Source organism: Tupaia chinensis, unplaced genomic scaffold, assembly GCF_000334495.1.
Source record: "Tupaia chinensis unplaced genomic scaffold, TupChi_1.0 Scaffold000528_1, whole genome shotgun sequence".
NCBI lineage: Eukaryota > Metazoa > Chordata > Mammalia > Scandentia > Tupaiidae > Tupaia > Tupaia belangeri.
Genome location: NW_006160041.1, coordinates 6,332,175 through 6,343,949, shown reverse-complemented (window position 1 = coordinate 6,343,949; position 11,775 = coordinate 6,332,175). Strand labels below are relative to the sequence as shown.

Sequence of the window (11,775 nt, the reverse complement as noted above, 5' to 3'; positions counted from 1 at the left end):
AGATAACTGGGTTTCTGCCAAAGATTTAAATCAAGCTTGCAAAGAGTTACCTGCCTCGGGCAAGAAACTGCACTCATTGAATAGAAAAGAAACTGCTTTTATCTCACCATCTGGTAAAAGAAAGTTAAAGTAGTTGAGAAAGTTTTAATCTTTGTTTTTCAATGGTAAAACTATTTTACACATAATAGTATTTCTAAAATATAATAATTGGGGGAAGTCAGGAATCTAACTGCTAATATTTATGTGATTATAAGATTGTTTGATAATAAAGACTTATCCAGAGATCTCCATTACAGTATATATGGGTATTTCAATATAAAAGGTGGGGACAAGACAGAAGCAGAGAGAAGCAAGACAAGTTGGAGACCACTTCAGACTTTGTGGCCAGAGCTGAAGGCCCTAGACCTGCGTGGGTTGGGTATACAGGCACTCTTCACTTAATGACTGAGTTCCATTCCTATGACTACGTCTTTAAGCCAATTGGCTGATAAGCAAGAAGCTTAAAGATAGCTGTCTTGTGGTGTGTTGTGGCATTTTTCAGTAGATATCGTGTAACACCGCACTAGAATAATAGAATTTTTTTTTTAAGAATTTTCTTGGGGGAGAGGTTTTTACTATAGGGTGCATGCACTCGCCAGAAAGACAGAGAGAGACTGAGAGACAGAAAGTGAGAAATCACCCCCCAGAAGGGATGGCCACGCCACAGTCCCTTTTCCTCCATTCTCCTCTCAGGATCTTGGGCATGCACACACATGCACCCTGTGTGAGTTTAAGCCACCAGGTCTGGGACTCGAATGCAGTCAACTACATGGGAATTCAGTGACATAGCCATTACACTAACTGCTGGTCCCAGGAATTATTTTATTTAAATTATTTATTTATTTATATTTGATCAGAGAGGGACAGAGTGAGAGAGAGAGAGGGAAAGCAAGAAAGCAAGCTACCGGGCCTGGGACTTGAACCGCGGTCAGCCATGTGGGAGTCCAGCACCCTTAACCACCACTCCACCTGTCAGCCCCTCGAATAATATAATTCTATTCATGCAAAAAATGTACATTAGATGAACACCAGAAAGCAACAAGACTCACCACAACACAATACAATAATTCTAGCACAATCGTTTTTATTTAATTCTGAATCCTATGGGTGCACAGTAAAGTACAAGCTTATGAACAAAATATGTAGTCTTTTGTGATCATGAACACTTTGTTTAGTGAATACTAACTGACTACAGGAATGAGTCAGTGCCTGAGAAAGTGAATTCCAGAGATGCACAGAGTGAGAAAGGGGATTCCCCACACTGTAGAACTAGTCATGAATCTGAGTGATTGTTAAACAGGTAAGTCGTTAAGCTAGTGGCTGTAATGTGATAGTTATCATTTTTCATTTCTATTTTCCTTCAAACAGATTTATGGTTGGCCAATTAACCAAAGGCAAGAGGGGTTAATCTGTCTACATTCTGAGTACTGCCTTGGTAAGAACTCCATATCAGACCCAAGGCCCAAGTCCACCGTGTGCCCTACACCATTCCACCCCAGGCATTATTCTGGGGTCCACCTGAGGTCAGCAGTGTGAAGATGACCAGTGCCTTCCTAGCATGACGACTGTGGACCATGTGATTGCTACCCACCAGTCAGAGTGGGTCTCCTTCAACGAAGAGCCACTCTTTCAGGTCCCTCCAGAGGGTAAGGAATGGTTTCATTTCCTGAGGTAAAAGGATTGGCAAAGACCCATACATGCCTATTGTTATGGCTTCTACTTGATCATTCTTTGGATAGAATCTATCTTTTAAAAAATATATTTATTTTTTACATGAGAGAGAGAAGGAGAGAGGGAGAGAAACCCTTACCAGAGTCTTCATGCCATGGTCCACCCCCAGCCCCATTCAGTCCTGATCATAGGCATATGCTCAGGTACCCATCATGTGCAGGGAAACCTCAGTATATAAACCCAGGACTTTCCTATGTGGGTTCATCACAGAGCATTGAGTTACTCCTATGTCTCTGACGCTGGCCCTGGGTGAGATCCTAACATAGACAAAAGCACCAATTCATCACATTCCTAAGATGCCTGAGTCCTTCAACAAAAGCTTGGAGGAAGCAGCTTATAAACCTAGAGCCCTAAACTAGGACCTGAAAACACCAAAAGTATTGGCTCCTTACTCTAGACATTAACTTATTAATTACAAAGTACTTTCAACTTTTTGGATTGTTATTGCCACCTGCATTTTGGATTTTCTCATTATTTATTTTTAAAGAGTTATTGACTTAACTTTATTTATTATTATTTTAAAAATTTGTTATAGAGCATGTGCACTTGCCAGAGAGACAGAGAGTGAGAGACGGAGAGTGAAAAACAAGCTACTAGATCTAGAACTCGAACCACAGTTGGTCATGTGGGAGTTCAGTGCCTTAACCACCATGCCATCTGCTGACCCTCCAGGTTTTCTCAAATTTTTTTTTAGAGAGAGATTTTTGTTACATGGCACATTTGCTCACCAGAGACACAGAGAGAGACAGAAAGCAAGAAATTACCCTCCGGAGGGGGATGACCATGCCACAATCCCTTCTCCTCCATTCTCCTCTATTCTTCCCTTAGAATTTTGGGTATGCATGCACATGTGACTGGTATGAGTTTGAAGCTGCTGGGTCTGGGACCTGAACTGCAGTTGACTACCTGGGAGTCCAGTGACATAACCATTACACCATCTACTAGTCCCCTGATTTTCTTAGTTTTTAAAGTGTAGTTGTTGAGAATGACAGGCCAGATTGCTTGAGCTCAATTCCTGGCTTCATCACAGATGAATGTGTGCCGTTGGATATGTTATTCATTTAGCCTTTCTATGTGTAGTTTCATTATCTATACAGTAGGGATAATCACACTGCATGGATTGTTGGGTAGATTAAGCTTATTAACATATGTAAGTACTTAGAACAGTGCCTGGCACTTGGACAGAGTTCGGTATTGTCATTCCCAATCATAAAGATGACTGTAGTGACTTTCAGGGAACTTGCTTTGAGGATGAAGGTCAAGGTAAGATCTGGGAGATATTTGCAGAGCCATGTCAATCTCTTTTGTTCCACTGCAGCTGCCAGTTCCAACTGAAATTGTCCCACCTTCATTTATAGCACCTGGAAAGTCCATCTACAGGTGTGATGTTCGATATGATAGGCATGTGGCTATTAAATCCCTGAAGCATGTAGTGGCAAGTCTGAATTGGGATGTGCTATAATTGTAAGATCCTTATACTAAATTTTGAAGACCTAGTTAAGAAAAAAAGTTAAATAGCTCATTAATAATTTTTATATTAATTACAAGTTGAAATTGGAAGTTATCAACATGTAATTAAAATGTGGTTTGAAATATATGTTATTAAACATAGTTTCTTGGACCAGCCCTATTGTCTAAAGGTTAAGGGAGCTGGATCCCTTGGGGCCAGCAGGTTAGGTATGGTGTTTAGGGTGCTGGATTCCCACATGGCTAGACCATGGTTTGAGTCCTGGATCTGGTGGCTTGCTTTCTCATCTCTCTCTCTATCTTTCTCTGTCTATCATTTTTCTCTCTCTCCGTCTCTCTCAAGTGAATGCACATGCCCTTGAGCAAATTAAAAATAATAATGATAAATAAAATTAATTTTTTTTAAAAGAAACAAACAGTGGGAGCTGGAGACCACATGGCCTACTGCAGTACAAATCCTGGCTTTCTTGCCTTAAAAACATGCCAGCACATGTGGATGTGTGCCCCAAATCCCATGAGGATGAAGAAATGGAGACGGGGTTGCAGTGGGGCTGCATCCCACTGAAGGGTGCTTTTTCCCTTTTTCAGTCACTATCTCTGACAAGTGAACGGACCACGTGGCAATGTAAAAGAATAATTTCACCTGTCTCTTTTTACCTTTTTTTTTTTATCTTTTTTTTGGAGAGGTTTTCGCTATAGGGCACGTGCCCTCGCCAGATAGACAGAGACATACAGACAGAAAGCGAGAAATCACCCCCCAGGGGGGATGGTCATGCCGCAATCCCTTCTCCTCCATTCTCCTCTTGGGATCTTGGGCATGCACGCTCACAAGCCCGGCGTGAGTTTAAGCCACTGGGTCCGGGACGTGAACCGCGGTCGACTACGTGGGAGTCCAGCGACATAGCCATTACGCCAACTGCTGTTTCCCTCTTTTTACCTTTTTAAATTTGGCTACCAGAACATTTAAAATTACATTCATGACTCACCTTTTATTTCTATTGGACAGTGCTAATTGAAGAGCTTTGATTATATGCAGAAGGACGATTTTGGCTAGTTATAGGGAAAAAAAAATTCTATTAGTTTGCTGGTTGGTTTTTAAAGTTCTTCAATAAAATTGACTTTTTTGGTGTGATAAATTTCAGCATCTGTATAGATTTTGTATCACCACCATAATCACAATATGATTAATTTGTTTTCAAAAAAAGATTTTTAAAGACTGTTCCATGTCCCAGGACCAATAAAATATCATACAATTTTAGGAAGAGCTTCTGTTTCACATTCACCTGATTATTCATGCAAGGTTTTCACCTCATGGTCTGTAGACCTGTTTAGGTTGGACTACAAAGAGTTTGAATTTTGAATTTGAAAGACTTTAGTCTAGATAGACAATCCCTTGTTCAGCCAGTCTCCCCTGGTCCCTACTGCCTTTTGCTTGTCCCACTCTACTCAGGTATATTTCTTGCTTGACCTCTGTAAGCTTTTTTGTTTGTGACCCCTAAGCACTGGAGTAGGTGCTGGCATAAGAATAGTGAAGAAGACTCCCAGTCTCAGCCTGCCTGGATACTCCCAGGGTTAGACATTATTAATAAGAAAACAATTGAGCATAAAGGTAGATGGGCATAGCTATGTCATGAGGAATCCTACATAATGGCAAAGTTACCCTTTGCCAATCCTTCATGTTTGTCTCCAAGAGACAGCTCTGTAGAGGAGCCTTCCTCACATGGTGGTGGTGTCTGGTATCTGTTGTAGGTGGCACTGAAGAGCACCTCCCAGGACTCTCCTCTTCTCCGGAACAATCTGAGAGCTCCTCCGGGGAGAACCATGTGGTGGATGGAGGTTCCCAGGACCTGTCCCACTCGGAGCAGGATGACTCCTCTGAGAAGATGGGCCTCATCTCTGAAGCACCCTCCCCTGTGCAGCCTCCCCCCGACCTAGCCTCGGCCATCAGCAACTGGGTTCAGTTTGAAGATGATAACCCCTGGACCAGCACATCACCACCTCCTAAAGAGACAGGTGGGAGAGCAGGGAGGCCAGGAAAGGTTCTGGCTTGGGTCTGCCCTCAGTGGGGGTGGTTTTCCATAATGGAACCCTAGAGGTGCTGGATTCTAGTTTACTGTGCCAGAGTCCTAATGTACTGGCACATTCGAGAGAGCAGAGTTCTCATCCACCTTAATTCTGTTACTGGTTTTGTTAACATAAGCCTATGAAAGGATGTGTGTGTTTTGAGCCATTTCCTGGATTTTGCCCTTGTTCCTGGCTGTTGATCTGTTTGGGGGAAATGTTTGTATGTTTATCAGTTAGGGATTAGAACTCTATTTACTCAGCACCCAAATTATAAGCTCCTCATGCATAGGAATGAATGTCTCTTAAAGCGTGGACCACCAACCATCTCCACCAGCATCACCAAGAATGGGACTTGTCAAACACGGAGGTTCTTACACCTCAGGCTTCATGAATCCAAAGCTTCAGGGGTAAGGATAGCCAGAAGTTGTGCTTAGGAGCTTGGTGAAGCCATAAGAGTAGTTAGTCCTCACCCTGACAACCTGGCTACTTACTTTTTGTGTGGACTGAAGCATATCAAGGGTGACTGGATAATCTTGGGAATGGTACTAGTTCCCTCTTTGCTGCTATGATGAATTACTACAAACCTTGTAGCTTAAACAGCACGACTCTGTCCTCTTACAATTCTGTATTGCAGATCTCTGGTCTGTGTGTCCGAGGGCCAAAGTCACGGTGTTGGCAGAGCGATTAGATATGAAGGAGAAAATCTGTTTCCAGGCTCATTCCAGCTTCCAGAGGCACTCACATTCCTTGGCGCTTGGCCCCCTCTCCTGTCCCCAGGACCAAAAATCTCACATCTCTCTGTACCTTCTGAAGTCACAGCTTTCTCTGACTTCTCCACCCTCCCTCTTTTATTAAGGACTCTAATAATTATATTGGTCCCATCACGAAAATTTTCCCATCTTTTCCCCTCTCAGGGTATTTTTTAGAATTATTTATTTAATTTTATTCATCATCATCATTATTATTTAATTTGACCAAAAAGAGACACAGAGAAAGAGAGAGAGAGAGAGAGAGAGAGAGAGAGAGAAAGAATGAAATTGAGAAAGCAAGCTGCCAGGTCTGGGACTCAAACCATTGTTGACCAAGTAGGAGTCCAGTGCCTAAATCACCACACCGCCTGCTGGCCCTTGTCTCAGAGTTTTTAACATAATCCCATCTGCAAAGTCCATTTGCCATATAAAGGAATATGTTCACAGGTTCTGGGGATTAGAGTATGGACATCTGGGAGGTGAGGGGTGTTACTCTGTCTACCCCAGAGACCTACTGGCAAAAAGCAGGGCTGGTACTTTTTCTGTTAGTGGGTTAAATGTTTTGCTAGTTTCAGTTTCTAATAATAATCTTTGTTTTTTCAGATGTGTTTTCAACACACCAGTAAAAATGATTTAAAAGAAATATAAAACATAATATGATCATAAAATAAATATTTTTATTTTGCATAATAATGTGCTCATTTATGCATGCTTTCTTATACTGAAGCATCAAATTTCCCAGTGGATTGTTGATGAGAGAGCCATGGCACTCAGAGTAGCACGAAACAAGTGGCAGGTCCAGGCAAATTTCCTGTAACCCTCCCTGAACACCTAACACTGGCAGGACACAGAGCTATGCACTTATACACAGGGCCATGAAGCAGTACAGCAATATGTTATTTTTAATAAGATAAATTTACTTACAACAATCATATAAGGAAGATATTAATATTATATCCCTATCACCCAAGACTGAGACACATAGTGACTTGGGAATTTGCCCAAAGTTATGTGCTAGGAAGTGGCAGGAGAGAGCTTCAGCACCAGGCGGGCTGGCCCCAGGTCCCTGGAGCAGTCTAGCAACGCTCTGTGCTCTTTTCTCACTCTGCTGCTGCCACCATGCTCTGGTGTCCTTTACTCCTTAGTTACATGGAAGGCAAGGGAGGTGGGAAATGGGTAGGGTAGCCATGCCTTCAGGTCATTGGTTATATTCCTGGCATTTAGATTCTCTCACATTGTGTTCATACCTTGATGTTTAGCTCCATGATTTATTTTTTTAGAGTTTTTTTGCTAAAGGGTGCGTGCGTTTGCTGGAGAGATAGAGACAGAAAGTGAGAAATCACCCCCTGGGGGAATGGCCACTCTGCAATCCCTTCTCCTCCCTTCTCTTCTCTGGATTTTGGGCACACATACACATGCACCCTGTGCAAGTTTTAAGCTACCAGATCTGGGACTTGAGCCACAGTAGACTACATGAGAGTCCAGAGATGTAATTATTACGCCAACTGCTAGTCCATGATTTCTTTTTTTAAAAAAATTTATTTTAATTTACATTTAATCATTGTATAGTTTTACAGCCTATGATATAGGTTCTCAAAGCATAAATACATTTCATGTAAAACAAGTCAAAGGTATTACTCTACACAATAACTTTCCATTCTTGTGTCTGTTAAATGGTCTTTTTTTTTCCTCCCCTGAGTCTCTCCTTCCTACCTCCAACTGTCCACCCTCTCCTATATAGTCTTTGGTATCTGTATTTGCTATCTCTACTATTATATTTTCTAATCTTTGAATTTTGGCCATAAAGTGTAGACATTTGGTACACGTTGAGTGGGGATATACAAAGTCTGTCTTTCATAGTCTGGCTTGCTTCATTTAGCAGGAAATCTTCTGTATTCAGCTACTTCGTATCAAATGACAGAATCTTATTGCTTTTTAGGGCCAAATAGTATTTCATAGTATATATGTGCCACATTTCTTCCATTCAGTCATCTGTTCTTAAGCACTTGGGTTGATTCCCTGTCTTAGCAATTGCAAATAGTGCTGCAGAAACATGGATGTGCAAATGTCCTTCCAACTGAGTGTTTTCCTATCCTTTGGATAAATAGCCAGGAGTGGCATTTCTGGGTCATATGGTGGTCTTTGAGGAACCTCCATATTGTTCTCCACAGTGGTTGGACTAATTTACTTTCCCACCTACAGCGTAGGAAGGTTCTCCTTTAAACCACAGCTTTGCCAGCACTTGTTGGTCTTTATTTTTTTTATCATAGCCATTGTGACTGGTATTAAATAGTACCTCATTGTGATTTTGATATGCATTTCTCTTATGATAAGAGACATTGGACATTTTTTTCATATGCCTTTTGGCCGTTCATATGACTAGCAAAGCTGTCTGTTTGGCTCATTTGCCTACTTTTTAATTGGATTGTTTGTGTTTTTGCAGGTAAACTTTTTGAGTTCCTTTTATATTTTGGTTATCAGTCCCTTATCTGAAGTATAGCCTGTAATTATTCTCTCCCATTCTGTATCAAATATTTCTTGATGATTGCTGATAACTATTTAGATGACAGATGAGTTCACTTGCTTCAATTCCTCACTTACTTTGACAGAGCAATTTTGGGGTTAGTCATAGCTATGTTGCCCTCATCAGACTGAGGATCGTACCTTGTTATTGACGGTTATTTTGATATATCATTAAAGCTTTATCTTTTAAGGCAAAAGTTCTCAAATTGTGGTCTGTAGTACACTGGGGTTGCCCAAGATGCTTTCAAAGGGTTTTGGGGGTTAAAATTACTTTTCTAACAATTATAAGATGGCATTTGCCTGCATTGACATTTGCACTGATGGTGCAGAAGTAATGGTGGGTAAACTTCCAGCCATTGTTTACTCAGAGTGAATAAAAGGTCAGTTTCATTTAACAAGACCTTGATGAGGCAGTGAAAATATTGATTTTTTTAAAAAAATATTGGTTCTTGAATACATCTTTTCTTTTTAAGGTTTATTGTTGTTGTTCTTTTTGTCATAGGACACGTGCACTTGTTGGAGAGAGACAGAGAGAGAAAATGAAAGGGAAAATGAGAAATCATTCCCCCAAGGGAGAATGGCCACAGCAAGAAGGATAGCCATGTTGTAATCCCGTCTCCTTTCTCCTCTAGGGATTATGGACATACATGCACATGCACCCGGCCTGATTTTCAAGCCACTGTTGGCCATGGGCGAGTCCATGCCTTAACCGCCATGCCACCTGCTGGCCCCCCAAATACCATTTTTTTTTTTTTTTGGAGGAGAGGTTTTTCTTATAATGCATGTGCACTTGCTGGAGAGACATAGAGTCAGAAAGCGAGAAATCACCCCCTAGTGGGGAAGTCCACACTGCAATCCCTTCTCTTCCAATATCCTTTAGGGATTTTGGGCACACTTGCAAACATGCCCAGTGTGAGTTTTTAAGCTGTTGGATCCAGAACTCAAACTGCAACCAACCATTCGGGAGTCCAGCAACATAACCATTATGCCCTCTGTTGGTCCCATGAATACATCTTTTAAATAGCCTCTATGACAGATTGAGAAATAAGTGTCAAAGTTTTTTTTAAAGAATTATTTTATTTAACTTTATTTATTATTATTAAATTTGACCATAGAGAAAGAGAGAGAGGAAAAGTTAGAAAGCCACCAAGTCCAGGGCCCGAACTGCAGTTGACCATGCGGGGAGTCCAGCGCCTTTAACCACTACGGCACCTGCTGGCCCCAAGCATAAAAGTTTTTTTAAGTTTATTTCTTCTATGAGAGACGGGAGGGGAGGGAAAAAGAAAGGAACATTTTAATAGGGTATTCACACAGTTGTCTACCCCTACCTCTGTTAGCAAGGAATACCTTAATAGGGTATTCACACAGTTGTCTACCCCTACCTCTGTTAGCACACATGCATGTGCATGTGTGCCTGGCATGCACAGGGCAACGTTAGGTTGTGAGGCTGGACCTTCCCATAGGCTTCAGCATCGTGGAGCATTGTGTCACGGCTCTACCACCTGGGCACCTCTGAGGCTCACCTGCATGAAGCATGTCTACCTATTCTAAATGTCGTGGTAGTCTTGAAAAATGACTGTGTTATTTTTCCTATTCTCTATTTTTCTTTCTTTCTTTTATTTTAGTTTGCTACAGGGCACATGCCCTTGCCAGAGAGAGATTGAGAGAGAGAGAGAGAAAATGAGAAAAGCACCCTGCAGGGGGATGGCCATGCTGCCATCCCTTTTCCTGCATTCTCCTCTTGGGATTTTGGACATGCAGGCACACATAACAGGTGTGATTTTTAAGCTTTTGTTTCCAGGACAAGAACTATGCAGTTGACCCAGTGGGATCCAGCAACTTTAGCCACCATGCTACTAACTGGGCCTGTTTTTTTTTTTCTTTTGAAAAATGATTGTTTTAAAATAAAAGAAAAACTGGGTTTACATTTTTAAAAATATTTTCTATTACAAGTAAAAATTAAAATCATTTACAAATCACTTTTTCTTTAAAATTGTTTCTCTCTGCACCAGCCTGTAGCATGGTGGTGAAGGCCATTGGATCCCACATGTCCAACTGCATTGTTTGAGTCCTGGACCCAGAGCTTGAGGAACACGTTGGGCACATGTGCGTGTGTGCTCCAAATCTCATGAATAAAATGGAAGAGGGGATTGCACGCCTATCCCCACCAGTGGATAATTTCTCACCTTTTCTCTCTGTTTCTCTCTCTTTATCTCTCTTTGGTGAGCACTCAGACTTTGTAGAAAATTGAAAAGAAAGAAAAAAAAATGATTTGCCCATTAATTTCTCATTTATTTCCTCTAAAAAATGCTTCTTTTGATTTATTCACTTTAATCAGTTGGACCCTAGATCCTGTTGCTTTACTCATGTATATCGAGCAAACTTGTTTTTTTCTAGTTTTCTTAAAAAGTAAAATGGAATTGAGGCAAGAGATGTATGATGTCTTACATTTAAACATGCAAAAATTTGGAACCTTTGGGAGTGGGGAATGTCTCCCTGTGTGCAAGCAACAATGTCAGCCAGGAAAAAGGATTTGTGGAAACTAACTGTTGGCTTCAGCCATGTTCCCCGTCACATCAGTATCACCACAGCAAGTTGACTTTTTCTGATAGTGTAGAGTTGTAATTTTTAGTTTCTTCCCATTTTATTTTCCACATCCTGTTTACTTTTTTTTTTAGAGACACATTTTTTGCTATAGGGTACATGTGCTTGCTGGAAAGACAGAGAGAGACAGAGAGAAAGCGAAAAATCACTCCCCAGGCCGGGGAGGGAGGGGGCTGGGAAGGGGGTAAGGCCATGTTGCCATCCTGTTTCCTCTATTCTCCTCTTAGGATTTTGAGCACGCATGCACACATGCCTGTCATGATATTTTTTAAGCCCCGAGGTCCAGGACTTGAACTGCGGTTGATTATGTGGGAGTTCAGCAACATAACCATGCCATCTACTAGTTCCCTGTTTACTTCTATTAGATGTCTAGGCTGGCTGGCTGGCTGGCTGGCTGGCTGGCTTGCTTTCTTTCTTTCTTTCTTTCTTTCTTTCTTTCTTTCTTTTTTTGGAGAGGTTTTTCCTGTAGGGTGCGTGCACTTGCCAGAAAGACAGAGAGAGATAGAAAGCAAGAAATCCCTCCCCACCCCCCCGCCAGGGAGGATGACCACACTGCAGTCCCTTCCCCTCACATCTCCTCTCGGCATATTCGGCCCGC

General features: G+C 41.6%; 1 protein-coding gene across 2 annotated transcripts in view; it reads left to right on the top strand.

The window, feature by feature from the left end:
* Positions 1–1,410: 1,410 nt before the first annotated feature.
* STON2 (stonin 2) overlaps positions 1,411–11,775 on the top strand; it is a 130,283-nt gene continuing 119,918 nt past the window's right edge. For both annotated transcript variants that reach the window (XM_006157107.2, XM_014591076.1), the window contains exons 1-2: positions 1,411–1,685; positions 4,987–5,250. In XM_006157107.2, coding sequence (XP_006157169.1) covers positions 1,598–1,685; positions 4,987–5,250 — 352 coding nt within the window. In that variant the 5' untranslated portion in view covers positions 1,411–1,597. The remainder of the gene's footprint in view (positions 1,686–4,986; positions 5,251–11,775) is intronic.